We start from the raw sequence: 16,649 nt of genomic DNA, 5'->3' as shown, positions 1-16,649 counted from the left end.
GTTTTGATTTAGTCTACCTTCTGTTTTTTTTTTTTTTTGTTAATTTCTCCCCCCCTTAGTTTAAATGCTTCTAAACCTCCTCGAGGATCCTTTCTCCGAGTAGATTGGTTCCCTTTTTCTTTAAGTGCAGTCTGTCCCGCCTATATAGATAGTCCTTGTTGTAGAATGTGGCCCAGTGTTCAAGAAAGATGAAGCCTTCCTGTGTGCACCACGATTTCAGCCGTGCATTTAGATTATTTATTTCCAGCTGTCCATATGAACCTTTGCAAGGTGCCGGCAGTATCCCAGAAAATACCAGTTTTGGTCTTGTCTTTTAATTTCTTTCCTAGCTCTCTGAATTTGTTTTGCAGGGATCTTGGTCTGTCTCTTCCAATGTTGTTTGTACTTATGTGGACGACTACTACCGGGTCTCCTGTTCGTTCTAGGAGCCTGTCCACGTTCTCAGTGATGTATGTGACAAAGGCTCCTGGAAGGCAGCACACTGTTGTTGTAAGGGGGTCTAGACTGCGCAGTGAACTTGCTGTGTTTCTCAATATGGAGTCCCCGATAACCATGACCTCACTCTCTTTTGCTGCCTGGCCAGCACTGGGTGTTGTTCCTTTTGTTCTCTTGATGCTGGTTTTGATCATCAAAATTTTGAAGTGGGTCAAATTTGTTTGACATTTTGATTTCTGGTGGTTGTGTTTGACTCTGTTTCTTTCTTCCCCTGTCTCTGCCTATCTGAACCCAGCTGTTTCAACCCTATTCTATCTTTCTGGTGGCTTTCTGTCTGTTAGGGGTGCAAACTTCCATGAATTGTGGGTGTGCCAGCTCCTCAAGCTCCTGTTGCTCTCTCATTTTGTGCAGCTCCATTTCTAGCATACTTACTAGTTTAAGCAAGTCCTGGATCGTGCAGCACTTTACACACACTTGGTTTAGCTCTGCTGGGTTTTGTCGGATTTCCCACATAATGCAGGTGTCACTGTTTACTGGCTTTTTTTTTTTTTTTTTTTTTTTTAATTTAGTCGTCGCCAATTATTTTTTACCCCGGTTTTTCACCCCAATTTAGCATGCCCAATTATTATCTGTATCCCCGGCTCACCGCTCGCAACCCCCCCGCCGACTCAGGAAACGGAGGCTGGAACACGCGTCCTCCGAAACATGCTCCTTCCAAGCCGTCATTTTTCGCACTGCAGATCCACAGCAATGCTACCAGACCTATAGTGCCAGAGGACAACACAGATCTGGCGGCTCCGCTGCAGAGCCACAGGCACCCTATCGGCCACAGGGGTCGCTGATGCGCGGTGAGCCGTGGATTCCCCTGCCGACCTAAGCCCTCCCTACCCGGGCAGCGCTCAGCCAATTGTGCGCCGCCCCCTAGGAACTCTCGGTCACGGTCAGCTGTGACATAGCCTGGATTCGAACCAGCGATCTCCAGGCTATAGAGCACATCCTGCGAGGAGCGCCTTTACTGGATGCGCCACTCGGGAGCCCACTGTTTACTGGCTTGAAGACCATGTTAATTTTTTTTTGCAAGTTTAAGTTTAGTTTCTGCAGCTGTCAACCTGCTTTCAAACTGCTTGTAAACTGCTCTACACTTTTCCACGAAGCACTTCTCCCACACTGCTGCTGTATGGACTGCCTTGCTTTTGTGTGTGTGCCTGAGTGTGCTTTGATCGTCAAGGATAGGATTTATATCTTTCCTATTACGTCCCCGGTGTGCGCCAGAGTTAGTCTCCTCCTTCCCAGCCTCCACCTGCTTTTTTTGGCTTTGTCTAACGGGGAAGGCAGCTATCTTACCCCCTGCTCATGGCTTACCTATGGTCAGCCTCTCCACTTAACTGAAACCTAATTTAAGGGCAGGGGTACCTCAACTGAAATAACATTCATTGCATTATCTGTGATCTGAGGAGAGCAAAACCAATTTGAAGGACTCAATTTATGGTCTTACTATTCCTCTCAGATTTGCAATAACGTGCACCCCATTGTTCTTCAATTCTTAATTAAAACAGATTGACTGTTTCTGTGTTATAGTTTGTACTGACCAAAAAAAACAAAAAAAAACAGAACTTTAAAAATATACGATGTGATGAGAAACAAAGGGAAGACAGAAACTGGAAAACAAATCAAATGAATGACACGTGGGCAAGAGAATAATTTGCATTTGTAAACCCCAGAAATACTTACAGTAATACTCAGTCATTACAAAAGTAATTTGTAAATGTGAATAGACAAATGGTACGAATGCCAAGTTTCACTATGCTACGTAATGGTTCTCTTCATACAAGTTCTTGTATCCCCACTTTCTACTCTCAAAAGAATGGTCTCCTAACCAAGTCTGATGACAGTGATAAGTGGTCCTCCACTGACCCCAGCCTGCTTGTATTTTGTAGCCTTGGTTGTTGGACTCAGTTGTGTCTGGTGTATTTCTTCCCCAGGTTTTGCAGCAGCTGGCTTAGTCTCTTATATTGGGCTGGAGTTGGTTTTAGACCACACATTTTATCAGAGGGGACCTGAGGAGGAGTCTGGAATGATCCAAATAAATTCAAGAGTCATCTCAGCTCTTTTAGAAAACACAGCGAACCTCGAGTCTGTGAAGTTCACTTTCAAAAACAAAAATGTAAGTTGGAATAGAGTTACCATGGTAAACTTGCACTGAATTTCTGTGTTTGCTTAGTTAAAAATGCACCTTTTTATTTTATTTGAAATAACCTACCAATGTGAAACTGAAACTGGGTGAAAATTGGTGCAAATAATTAATTTACCGGTTTTCTGAGTTAACGTTGTGGTAATGTTAGGGGGAAAAAAACACTGTGAGCAAAGAATTCTAACTTTCTCAGTGAGCATGTAAAGCTGATACAGTAACTGGTATCAGTACTACAGTTACATAAATGGATTGTTTGGGGCATGTTAATAAATATAATAAATAAATCACTGAAAGTAGTACCCCCTCCATTTGTTCTGCAATCCCATAATCTCATTTTAGACTGAAAGAAGCCAACACAACATGGAACTATCAAACCACATCTCTCTATTCTAACATATTATTTATAAAAATGTTAAACAAAATAATAAAAAATGAGGTCAACATGGGATAACAATTTCAAAAGGTAAGTTAAAAAGCAAATGTAATTTCTATAATTTTTTTTACTTATTTATTTTTAACTGCAATTAGATTTAAAACTTCTTTTTTTAAAGACCCGATTATTGTTGTTATTATTTTTTATATTTTTTTGTAACATGCCATTACTTTGTAATTTTTCTCATGACAGTGTAGGAATTTGAGGCATTTTAACAAACCTTTCTCCTATCCTTACTCAACTTCAGATGTAACAGGATAGCCATTTTTTTAATTTTATTTATTTCTTTATTTATTTTTAGGAAACAAGAAAAGATGACAGGCTGATCTGCGTCTATTTGAAAGATGAGAAATGGTGGTCCCGGGATGGCTGTAAGACAGTGCAGTTTAATGAAACGTACACAGTCTGCAGCTGTACTCATCTCTCCACCTTCGCTGTCATAATGCAAAGGGAGACGGTAATTCATTTAATGAAACCGGTCCAGGATTGTAAAATACACTCACAAAATATTCACAGGATTGTAAATATTGTAGCGAACTCGGTTAAAGCAGGCAGGCGCATCACACAGGGCGAGGCAATCCACACACAGGCGGAGGGCGGGCGCGAACCCGGGACCTCTCACACTAAAGCATAGCGCTGATACCGCTGTACAAAAGTGCCGGCAAAAGGAGCATATATCGGGCCTATGTCTTCATGTGTGATTACGTCACCTACCAGCCCTGCTGCTGCCTTCCCCCGTGCACTCTGCAATATTTTAGACATTTCCAAATTGGTTATACCTTGCTATATCAGATTGTGATTTTTATCGTGTGCTGATTTGCTAACCTGGGTAGACAGAGGCATCAGGGACTGTTTTTAAGAACAACCCAGGCCTGAAGGCATTAAAGAGAATAATGAAAAGTATGTCTGTTTAATTGTGGTTACGTGCAAGTATGTCAGCCTAATATGAGTTGATTGATTCTTTCTCTGACTAGGTATGTACACATACTGAAAGAAGTTGTATCAAGGTCTTATGCTATAATGCAGTGATTCTCAATTGTGGCTCCTGCAGTCCATTGTGGTCCAGGATCTTGTCTCAATGATTGTATTGCACAGTGCTGAGCAGTGCTCTAGCTAGGTCTTTCATTTTTTTAACAGAGCCTGTGGGTTCAGTAAGCGTCTCTGCTCTTGGTAAGGCAAGGTCCTGGATTGGAATAGACCCGAAGAGCCAGAGTGAGTACCAGTGCTGTCACGTTTGTGAGGATCATTTCTCCTAAAAGCAGTCCCATTAATGGAAGTTGCATGTGCAGTTTGAGCCTGCACAAGGATGAGATCAAGGGGACAAAATAAAAAGGGTTCCTGGCTGTTCTCTACAGTGAAACATTAGTAGTGTTTAGGGTCTAAATATAAACCGTATGTGCTGAACATATCTATAGACATATCTGATCCTTAATTTATGGAGCCTTTAATTGAGGTGTACGGTTATGAAGCATTCAATTTGGAACCACTAATCGGGAATCTATTGAATTAAATGGTTCTATTTAGACCCAAATAATGTCTGTAGTACTATATGTATAGAAGAATGGTTCTACATAGAACCCAAACACTGCAAGGGTTCCAGGGGAATCCAAAAGAAACACTATGATTCAATATGGGAGGCGCATTGTAAGAGCAAATAGTGCTGTATCTAGTTACTTCCAAAAGGGTGTCTCATTAAATGGACCATTTGCCTCTCTTGTATTGAACTTGTTGGGTGCAGCACTGTGACTTTTGTCTGCTGTCTGAGATTGTTCTACGTTTTAGACACTGCTAACCACAACAGGATTTGTTAAGCAAGTGTAGGGCTGGTTTACATTTTGATTTAAGCTCTTTGTCACATGGATGCAGAGCGAAATAGTATTTTTTATTTATTAATTGCATCGTGTAACCCTTTGTCAGTGACAGTGAGGTGCAAACGTACCCATCTCAGACCTCTTTGAAGTCCCCGCGACACCTCCCCGTAGTTGATAACTGCTTCCTTTGCAGCATTCTGTTCATTACCTGCTACTGTATTCAGTTAATTTTGCAGTTTATGTTTCTGTGTGTGACTTTACTGTTGATAGGACGGTGTTGCTTTAGTTTTTAATGGGGATTTTGCCATCCACTGCCAGGACCTGTGAACAACAAAACTCTTTATTTATTTTTTTTAAAAGTCCCTTTTGTGTTTGACCACTGTTTTCATTCATTGATAATTGGAAAATATAATTGATCATGAATGAATGGATGGATGGATTAATTAATTAATTAATTAATGTAATCCCTTAGGTCTTGTATTTAATGAAACAAATATTACATTTGATCTCAAACCCCTATTCGTGTCTTTGAATGCCAGTTGACATTTCCTGAAAACACTGTTAGCCAGGCAAGCTGCACTCAAATGTATTCTAACCTGAACAGAACCCACAGCACTTGTCCCCAGGACTCTGAGATGTTTTTATTTTGCAGTATAAGGAAGACCTGCTGCTCCAGCTGATCAGCTATATTGCAGTGGGGGCAGCCTTGTTATGTCTCGCCCTTGCAATTACAACATTCATCTGTACAAAGTGCATTCAGAGAGCCAGCAACACCATTCACCTGCACCTGAGTATCAGTCTCTTCCTGGCTCACCTTCTCTTCTTAACTGGAGCGCTCCAAGTAGAGTATGAGGTATGTCATGGGACAGGATTGCCTAAATATACAAGGAATGCTGAAATTGCTTAATGGGATACTTCATATCATATTGTCCCAATATAGTTCTGTATAATTCTCTTTGGTCGTTTCTGCTTATTTTAACCATAACTATTACACATTCAGTTATGCTAATAATGACAACTTTTTTTTTTAATACACTGATAATGACTTTACCATGCTTACTATTGCAGCAATTAACAGTTTCTAAAAACACTAACAAATCACCCCCTACTTATAGTTAAGCACTCAACAGCAACACAAAGCTTTATATTTCTCACTACAGAGCAAGGTAGGTATTTTAGATTCTGGACAGGTAACATTTTGTCACACATAGAAACCTAATAACACAGTTAACCACCAACTCAAAAAAAGCAGCAACATTTATTTCTGTCAGTTCTGCCCATATATTTGATATTAAATAAAATTGATTCATTTTATTTCTATTTCCTCTTCCCACAAAAACATTACAAATATATATTGATCTTTTATTTCTGATAAAAAAAAACACTTAGCTTTATTATTAATTTGCTTTTGTTATTGAATTACTGTATCTCCTCCCCTCACAACACAAGTAATTGAATAGGATCTCATTTTATTATTGCATTTTTTTCATTAATCATTTTATTTGTACTGGGCAGTGGATGTTATTTTGGGGAGAAAATGGCAAGAAGGCAGCTCAGTGCAGAGGCTGCTGTAAGCTCCTAATGGAGTCTGGCTCAGGGAGTGATTTTGTGCCAGATGACTGGCAGCGAATATGAGCCGAGTGACACTTCCTCCAGTGAGGAGATCAGCAGTGGTGAGGAAGAGGAGCCAATTGAAACAGCCGGAGCACCTGCGTGAACCCAGTACAGAAGGTGGGCCTGGACTGATGGGTGGGAATTTTCAGCCATTCTACCACTGGAGCCCCCCCAACATCATCCAGCCTCAAATATCTCCTTTTTATGGCATACTGGGTAGCAGTGTGAACATAGCTGGGTTTATCCCAATTAACCTTGTCCAGTTGATCATCACTCATGACATTTTTTGAATTTTGGGGATACGCCTAGAATTGATTTATTTTGGTCCACCAACCCAATCCCTGCTGGCCCCCTTTTCCCGTCCACAAAGAGCCGGGGCAGATTCCAGTTAATGTTAAGGTTTTTGCATTAAAGCAACAATGCTAAGGCTCTCCCGAGGGACCATCCTTAGTGACAGGCTCTTCAAATTACGGCTAGACCATCTGAAGCATAAATATGAAGAGATATCTACATCTGGTCAGAATATATCTGTGAATGAGTCCCTTCTGCTGTTCAAGGGGAGGCTTCTCTTTAAACAGTACATAACAGTGCCTGTATGGGATTAAACAGTGCAAACTGTGTGAGAGTTCCACTGGGTACACTCATGGGTTCAGAGTGTACAAAGGGAAGGACTCTCAAATTGACTCAGCCTGGCTGCTCGCCATGCTTGAAGACCACTGACAAAATTGTGTGGGATCTTGTTTTTCCCCTCCTAAATCTTGGCTACTATTTGTATGTAGGTTTCTACACAGGATTGCCTCTGTTTAGGGCCTTGTAAATATCCAATACAATTAACTGTGGTACAATAAGAGCCAACAGGAAGGGATTTCCATGTCAAAACAAGCTGCACCACAAGGAACTGGGTTTCTGTAGTTCCGATAGAGTCCCTGTGGTGCAGCTGGGTTCCTATAGTTCCGGTAGAGTCCCTGTAGTTCTGGTAGTCCCTCTGGTGCAACTGGTTTAGGAGCTGGGTTCTTGTAGTTCTGGTAGTACCTGTGGTGCAGCTGGGTTCCTGTAGTCCAGGCAGACTGCTTGTGGTTCAGGTCCAGGGGTTATTCTTCAGTGTTGACCTGCCCCCCTGCCTGTTCTTTCTCAGGTGCTGTGTGCAGTCATAGCTGGGCTCCTGCACTACCTCTTCATGGCTAGTTTTGCCTGGATGTGCCTGGAGGGAGTGCAGCTCTTCCTGCTGGTGAGAAAGCTGAGGGAGGTGGGCCAGAGCAAGACACAGGCGCTGCGAAGGAGGTTCCTGCTGCTGGCTGGGTACGGCCTTCCTGCTGTCATCGTGGCTGTGTCTGCTGGAGTCTTTCCAGATGGATATGGGGATAAAGAAATGTAAGACTGTGTTCCTTTTAGTTTTCAAAAACAGCCATGAATTTCGTATGGGTAAAAGTCTTTCCCCATCCACCGGAAGGACATGGATTTGGTATCCCAGTTTAAAAACTTTCAAAAATGATCACCCAACCCCCACCATTTTCATACAATTTAGAAATAAATATTGATTCTCTCACTAAATACACAGCATGTTATGTCATCATTAGACAATTCAAATATCAATCTGCAAGCACAGATCATGGTAAAAACATCCCACACAACTCTTACAAAACACAATTTATTAGACATAAAAGATGTAACCCTCATTGCTGCGTTCTATATGCTGTACTGTGCTATAGCATTTGTTACAACATTTCAATACTGTACCAACAGCTAACAGTTTGTATTGGCTGGCAGCCTATCCTACAGTCAATGGGTGTAGATTTTATTTAACACAGAAGATCACTTAGCATAACAGTGTGCTTTTGTTTGTCGTAACCTGGAGGTCTTGAGCTGGAGGATCGCGATGCTGTTCATATTCACATCAACGTTTTTTATTCCAGATGCTGGCTGAAGAATGAACGGGATTTCCGCTGGAGTTTTCATGGCCCCATATATTTCATAATCGCAGTAAGTTGGTTTATTTAATAGATGAGTTACATTTCACAATTTTACATAAGGTTTTTACAACAAGTCAGAACTTCCTTATCCAATTGCAATTAAACTTGGTTAAGACATTATTTAGCATAGGTTTGAGTATCAGAAACTGTAGAACATATGGAAGAACCTGTCAACCCCTAAGTGTGTCTATTGCATTTTTATAAATGGATGCTATAGGTTTTCTTTATAGAAAATGTATAACTTTTTAAATATCCATCCAAAAAAAGCAATGAATAAAACCTTTCAAATGAACCATTTTCTTCACACAATACATCTGTATGTTGCAGGTTAACATCTTTCTCTTTATTGCAATTCTGTGGACTCTGAAAACGACACTGTCTGTGCTGAATGCAGACGTATCCAAACTTAAAGATACTAGGTGGGTCCAGATTCAATGCAGATCACAAAAACTTATGACCATTTTCTTTGTTATTTATAAAACAGAAAGTTACATAGCCACAAGTCTATGAAAAATAGACACCATTTACAATACTGATTACACTTGAAGGTTCCAAGAAGCCACATTATAAGATATCCTTGTTACCTAGCTCATTTATAATCTGTGGCTGCATGCAGACCACATTATGCAAACGCAGTATGCTGGTACATCACAGAGTCCCAAGTTCACACAAACACACACATACGGATTCGGGATAATGCTTATTCTCAATGTCGCATGTATTTTGGGTGTAATCTTATATACACAAACATTTTGGTTTAAAGAAGTTTCCTTTTTTGTTTTCCAGGTTGCTGGTTTTTAAATCCCTGGCGCAGTTTTTGATCATGGGCTGTACCTGGGTCCTGGGGTTTACGGTGCAAGATCAAATGTTCAGATTGTTGTTCGTCATCCTCAACTCTCAGCAGGGGTCCTTTATTTTCATTGTGCATTGCTTGCTGAACAGAGAGGTAAGGTAGCCACTCCGAATCCTTACACGACAGAGTGCTCGGTGACAATTCAAATAAAAGAGCACATATCCAGCCTGTACTGTGAGCTTTCCCAACAGGTGGGGCCAAACAACCACACAACATTGATGAACATGGGAAGTGTATATTTAGTACAAGATGGAGTATCAGAGGAGATACTGTGGGAGCCCCGTGTTCCGACCACAGTGAAGCAGATTCTTCCAGCAGAATTTTCAGCACAATTGACGTTGCGATGTGCCAGTTATTTAACCAGCAATTATGTGTTTACCACACTAGATGGCACTATGTGACTAGAAATTTCAGTAATGATAACTGAAGTGCTTCTGTTCGCCAGCAGGTGTCGCACGCTGAAATTCATGTTACAATGGAAAACAATCTATATACAGTGCAGTCAGTTTATAAGAATCACATCCGTCCCGGAATATCTGATTCTTATAAGCAGTTGATTCTTAAAAGCGGACTGGTATGATTAGTGCTGCAGAATCAGTATGCCAGTTAGGAAATGAGAAGCGCTTTGTTCCCTGCAGTGCAGTGGGTTGACCACTAGATGCCATGAGTTCCTGCATGTATCTGGAAAATCCATAGTTGTTTCCTTAACGAAGCTCGATAAAAAGGTCTTAGCCGATAGCTTTGTGATGGAGGTATAGAGGAGTAAGTAAGTGGAAGCATGCGTGCATTGCGGAAGCAGAAGTGAAAGAAAGAAAAACAAAAAAGAGAGCAAGTAGAGATCTGTTTGTTACAGTACTATACTGTCCAAAAAGTAAAGTAGTCAAAGTATATGTAAATCAAGACTCCAGCCTGATCATTTACACTGCCCTCGGCCACGTCACATTACAATTAACAAAAGCACCTCCGCGCTCAGCAGTTTAAATACAGTATACAAATGTCCATGGTGCTGAATCAGTCATTTATTTGTCACAGAAGTGTATAATGTTATTATTTATGTATTTTATTTTTGTGTCAGATACATTCGCTAACATTACAGCAAAGGATACGTTGCCTTTGATACATTGTATAATCAGACAGCAACCAAATTATACATTTTCCTTAAAACTGAATGATCTAGGCTGAGAATAGAATTTTTATTTTGAACGACACATTTTGATCTGACGTGTAATCATACGGAGAAGACGTCAACACACAACATTAAATGTTGGTTTAAATAAAAAATAATAATAATAACATACACAAATATAACTCTATGAATCTGATCAGTTCCCATTCATTATGACATGGCGACGGGAAGTTTTGAATGTTCTGTTGTGATGTGACTGAATGAAGTGCTGCTGATTCAAGGCTTTTCATTAAATTCTCCATTGCTGCCTTGCAGCTCCATCAGCGACAGGAGGCACGCTCTAATCTGAGGCTCAGGTGTATGAACAGCCACACCCCACTGTACTGAGGGATCTTTCAACCTGTACCTTAATATGACATATATCTACAGAACGTCCTATTCAATTGTCAGGGAATTAAAGTTATTTCTCAATCTGGGGATACATGGAAGCACCTGTCTTTATGTATACATGTTAGACATATATTTGATATACATGTACAGAAGTGCTTATTGAATTTGGTAAGGGAATTCTTTTGCTCACATGTTACTGAGAGCATCTACTATTCGTTTCCAGGTGAGAGCAGAATACAGGAAATGGTTCACCATTCTCTGCAGACGGAGGAATACCTTTAGCATTACCACGAAGTCTGCTGGATGCACCTCAAAGGTAATAGCACTATGTTTGACTCGACACATGTGTAAGGTGTTTCGATATTCTGCAGGAGTACTTGCTCATTGATTGTCAGTCTCTACGTCCTTCAGCAAGGTTTTGTTGTATTGTACCACTAAGTCTGTTCTCGAGTTCTGGGTGTGAAAGAGGCAGCTGGCTCGGTCGTGGGATCCGAGGACAACGTCTGAATCTTCAGTCAGGTCTCCTAAGCTGAGTGGGGCATTGCTGCAGTGAGGGAGCATAATCGTAAACTCTAAACTTCTTCTCAGTAGCACCACCTGCAGGCACTGTGTGGAACAGGGGATCAGGAGTGGCCAACCTGTTTCAAACAAGTCATTTTTAAAGCTTGGTAACTTCATGGGAATCCCATTCTGTGCTAGTTTCTAGACAAGGAAGAACAGAACATCTGTTAAAATTGAATTACAAAAAATATCAATAAGTAGTAAGCAGTCAGTAACTCTTCTCTTTTTATTGAAGGGTAAAACTGCTCCTGAATCCAAATTCAAGATGGTAGAAACTACAACATGCAGCCTGAGGAACAACTAAAAAGTCATTTTATACTTCAGCGTACATCGGGACATTTGATTCCAGCAGACTGGTTCAACGCTGTTCTAAAATAATTCATTGGCTTGTTTAACCAACTGATTGACACGTGTGGGGTATGATTTATGTAGGGTTTATATATTTCATGGGAAATTACTTTCATAAATAAAAAAATACCGTAAATCTGTGATGTAACCGTGCACCATGCTCTCCGATGCATTGCACACACTTCTTATCATTCCTGTCATGAGTTTGTTGTATTGCACTTTCCTATGGATACCCCGGTAACATTACATTCCTCTGCATACCAGACACAGCAACAAACAATCCAGTCAGCTACTAACTCTGCCTTCACACAAGAAACAGCATATCACGTTTAAAGTCTGTAACACACTATGGAGCACTTAGATTTTTAGATTTTGTTCAGTGAAATATGTATCTTATAAAAAATGCTATTTGAAATGAAGAGTAAGGCTAGATTTAAATGTAATGCGACGCCTCCCTCTTTTTGCCATTTCTCTCCCTGCACGGCCAGGTAAATAACATTAAATGCGACTTCTTGTTTAATTTTTTTATTTGTATTTTGTTATTGCATTTTAAGAGTAAGATCCCACCACTATATTTGAAAAGCGCCAATACATTTCTATGGTACGATGTTGATTCAAAACACAGGCTGATTGAATGCAACAACTAGAATAAGCTTAGGAGTTCAAATATCATGCTTTTTCATATCACACAGCTTTTCTCAAAGACTTTTCTAACATTACTGGTAAATAACGTATTAACAAATCATTATTTCCCTGTGTTTTACAGATCGTTCAATTATATTGTACATTAAGATGAGTAATCAAAACACTTATGTCCAATGATTTAATATTCAAGAACCATTCTATTTAAATAACTGTATTAAATTATTTTACGTGACCATTTTTATCCAGGTGCAAAATAATGTCACAATAATCAGTCACGTCTACACAGCTGTATCTTAAAATGGATATAATCAAACTTAATAAACTTTGACTTGATGTGAAATATATTTGATGTATTTTATGTTTATTTTATTTTTAAATGCATCTCTCTGCTTGTTATGAACAACACGCTCTATGTATCTTCTAACATTAAGACTGCATCACGCTTTTTAAAAATAAATAAATAAAATCCAAACACATCCATGCTTCTATTTTATTTGTACAACAATAAAAACAATAATGCAATTTCCTACCTTTAAATGTACAGTACCTTGTAAATACGAAAGACTGGAGACGACTGCGGTCCAAGTTTATTTTGGGAAAAAGTCTGAGGAAAACACAGGCACAAGTACTGGGGGGTGAGTCGCAGCTGTGATCGCATGATTTAAATTAAATACATTAAAAAAAAGGGCTTGATGGCCAAACAAACAAACAGTTTAAACAAAAGAAAAACTGAACAAAGCAAAAGGCACGTTGTCCAAAACAAACAAATAATAAACAACAAACAAGTATCGTGCTGGTTTTGACTCCGCACACGTAGCAATTGTTTTAAAGGTTTTATCTTGCTGTCAAATAAAATCAATCCCCATATACAGTGTGTATATATATATATATATATATATATATATATATATATATATATATATATATATGTAACAAATTAATGTACTTTCCCATCACACGTGATTTTCGACTCCGTCACCAGTTTTCTGATACAAAGCTACAATGTTACAATGTACTTGTTTATCCGTCACAGCCCGCGTTTTCTCGCATTCCAAATCAGTCTGTCTTTAGTTACACAACGCTTCCTTCAATTTCACATGACAAAAATGCAGCAAAAACAAAGTGAACGAGACAGAAATGTAAAAGTTAATCATTGAACAGTTTTTGTTTTTTAAATCTGTGATCTTTAGTTGCTTTTGTGCATTTTCATTTGCAAGTGAACTGTGACATTAGGGTCTTATCAAGCACGATATTCTGCAATTTTGAATACTGTTTTAATTCTGTAAACTGGTGGTATTTCTTTTAATCTTGCTAAATTGCATTGCCTTTTACATTGTACGCAGTTCTGTGCATGGGTAACATTTTTATTTAATTTTGCTGTTGGGTTGTTAATGAGGAATTTTACATACTGCTACAATACATACCGGATTTAAAAGTATGTACTGTATTACAGTCCACGTGTCCAGTCATCTCATTTGGCAAGTGATATTTTCAGAATCATATAGTTCTAAATTACAATACTACTTATGTTGAAAATTGAGTACTGTACCAACAAAACCAATTACAGTACATCTAAATGGAAGCCTACTTATTTTAAAACACAATACTTTCAGCCATTTATTTTTGTGTTCCCTGAAGGATTGGAACGGGCCAAAATGAAATAATCAGATATACGTCACACTCGTTTAACCATCACTGAAGTCTAAATTGTATAGGGTCGGATATGCAAGTGCTGACTGTACATAATGAATTTGGGAGATGGCCACGTTATGCACGAGTTTTAGCTGGATGGGGATTTTAACCCCTCCCATGCTGTAAAACAATAATAATAAACATTGTGTTTTAAACATCAAACAGTACATTTAAATAATAATAATACAACACAAAATACAAATAAGCACAGGGGCAGGGTGTACCCCGTCACACAGATGAAGACAGCTGCAGAAAAACATGGGGAAAAAATAAACCACATACAACTGTCTAAAAATCAAGACACTTATCCAACAGATTTGGTTAAGAGGTTCTTTAGTTATTGAGATAGCGGTATCTGGCGATATAAACTGTATGTCTTACATATGTCTAATCCATAACTATAAACACTCGATAGTGCTGAATTTAGAACTACTAAAAGAAACTTAAATTCAATGGCAAATGTCTATTTTTGAGACACTGAAAAAGCTTCTAGTCACAACAGTTGTGATTGATTTGATTTCTTGTAGTATTTCTAAATGTATGTATGTATGTCTGCAATTATTTCAGATACAAGGAGATTTGTCTTTACCTTATGTTAGGTATAATAGTTTAATAGCACCCCCCTAAAGTGTAATAAAGCATAAAGGAATACTAAAGTATATGTAAGCATTGTAAAGTCCAGAGAGATATGTTGAAACTATGGTAAATGTATAGTGTGTCTGAGGAAAATGTGAGAAAGCTGCAACGTGACAGTGATAAACTTTCATAAGGGTATGTTTGCACTAAACACTTACATTTCAACGTATTTTGTGAACCACCTACCAATTATGCCACTTACCAATGATAAAACTTAAATCTGGGGATGTGTACACATTTGACTTTTCTACATGTGTGTATGTAGCTCATGGGGTGGGAGCACTTACTGTTATTTTCAAAGTAAAAATAAAGTCAAAAAGCAATGCAAATGAGTTTTAGTTTTGTTTTCTCAAAAGCTGTTGTAGGAGAGTCAGTATTGTTCAGCACACCTTGGACAGCTACGTTAGGGGATGCTGATGGAAATTTAGGATCAGCAACTTGGACAGCAGCTCATGAAACCGAACGGGAGCGGGCTTAATCAGGCGTCACCTGGGGCCAGTTTTTCAAAACTTTTAATCTGGATCAAAGTGAACTGGATTTTGGAATCCTATATTTTGTGATCGAAATTACTTTTATCTGGATCATTTTGATCAGTTTTTTTCAGAAAAAGTCACTGCTGGATTACATTTATCAAGATAACAAATAATCACGATTATGAAATCCAGTTTTTTGATAGGCTAGTTCTTAATATTTTTTAAGAGGTCTTATTCATGATATAACCTAATTTTACAAAAGAAATAAGATCGAGGTAATAATGAAAAATACACAACTATTTATTTTGTTTTATATTATAACAAAATCACTTTTAATGTTAGTGCACATATAACGTATGCAAATAATGGTTATTTTATTTATGCCTACTTGGCAGAAATTAAATAACAATCTAAATGGAATAAAAATAAAACTTTTGAAAAAGGAGGCGTATGCTTATTTTTTTTAAAGTTATACCACTAAATCTGTTTTCCTTTTTGCTTGCATCGATACAAAACCTAAATAAATATGTAGATACTGCATTTAACACTTGGACATAGAGTGTGATTTCCATGACAATTCAAACACAATATCGCTGTTCTATGATCATTTAATAAAAGCTAAATCCACTTCAGCAGTAGGATCGCAATAATCCTGATCTCCTCTTTAAATTCTGAACAACCCAACTGCAACATTTAATTGTGATTAAGATCGTTTTACCAAAACCAAATCTGGATCGCAGTAATGCAATGTTTTGAAAAACCAAATGTCACAATATAATCCAGATCAAAACGTGGATATCCGATTACCAAAGTTTTGAAAAACCGGCCAAACAGGAACAAGTTTAATCAGGAGCCAGCGTCAACTGGGGTCGGTTAAATAATGGCCTCCTTAAAAAAAAATACATTATATGTGTGTGTGTGTGTGTGTATGTGTAATATATATATATACACACAGTATATATACACACACAAACTATTCCATCCTACTGAATCATCTTAAAAGCACAATGGCACTGTTTGACCTGGTCCTATCCTGGTTCAAATCTTATATTTCTGATAGGTTTCAGTTTGTCTCTATTGGGGAGGTAAAATCGGCATTATCAGAAGTTGTCTGTGGTGTTCCACAGGACTCCATTCTAGGTCCCTTGCTGTTTTCATTATATATCCTACAGTTAGGTGACATTATCCGCAGACACTGAGTCAACTTCCATTGCTATGCTGATGATACCCAGCTAGATTTGTCCCTAAAGACAGGAATTTCTTCTGCCTGGGTGTTATTAGCTATTTGCCTTACAGACACCAAGCATTGGATGTCACAGAATATTCTAATGTTAAATTCAGATTAAACAGAGGTTAAATTAGTGGGCTCACAGAACCAACTAAAAGGAAATGTGGGCTTGCATGAGCTCGACCCTTGCAGTCTCTCATCAAAACTTAAGCTAGAAATTAAGAGTTTGGGGGTCATCTTTGA

At 38.7% G+C, this 16,649-nt stretch overlaps 1 protein-coding gene across 1 annotated transcript in view; it reads left to right on the top strand.

Moving 5' to 3' along the window:
• LOC117402166 (adhesion G protein-coupled receptor E3-like) overlaps positions 1–12,836 on the top strand; it is a 43,263-nt gene extending 30,427 nt beyond the window's left edge. The window contains exons 7-15 of the mRNA XM_059008179.1: positions 2,418–2,599; positions 3,361–3,516; positions 5,523–5,723; positions 7,620–7,855; positions 8,398–8,464; positions 8,782–8,873; positions 9,241–9,400; positions 11,047–11,139; positions 11,620–12,836. Of these exons, the coding sequence (XP_058864162.1) occupies positions 2,418–2,599; positions 3,361–3,516; positions 5,523–5,723; positions 7,620–7,855; positions 8,398–8,464; positions 8,782–8,873; positions 9,241–9,400; positions 11,047–11,139; positions 11,620–11,688 (1,256 nt within the window). The 3' untranslated portion in view covers positions 11,689–12,836. The remainder of the gene's footprint in view (positions 1–2,417; positions 2,600–3,360; positions 3,517–5,522; positions 5,724–7,619; positions 7,856–8,397; positions 8,465–8,781; positions 8,874–9,240; positions 9,401–11,046; positions 11,140–11,619) is intronic.
• The last annotated feature ends 3,813 nt before the right edge of the window (positions 12,837–16,649 follow it).

The sequence above is a fragment of the Acipenser ruthenus genome, chromosome 36, assembly GCF_902713425.1.
Source record: "Acipenser ruthenus chromosome 36, fAciRut3.2 maternal haplotype, whole genome shotgun sequence".
NCBI classification, from domain to species: Eukaryota; Metazoa; Chordata; class Actinopteri; order Acipenseriformes; family Acipenseridae; genus Acipenser; species Acipenser ruthenus.
The sequence above is the reverse complement of the archived record's forward strand: the minus strand, read 5'-3'. Positions and strand labels throughout refer to the sequence as shown.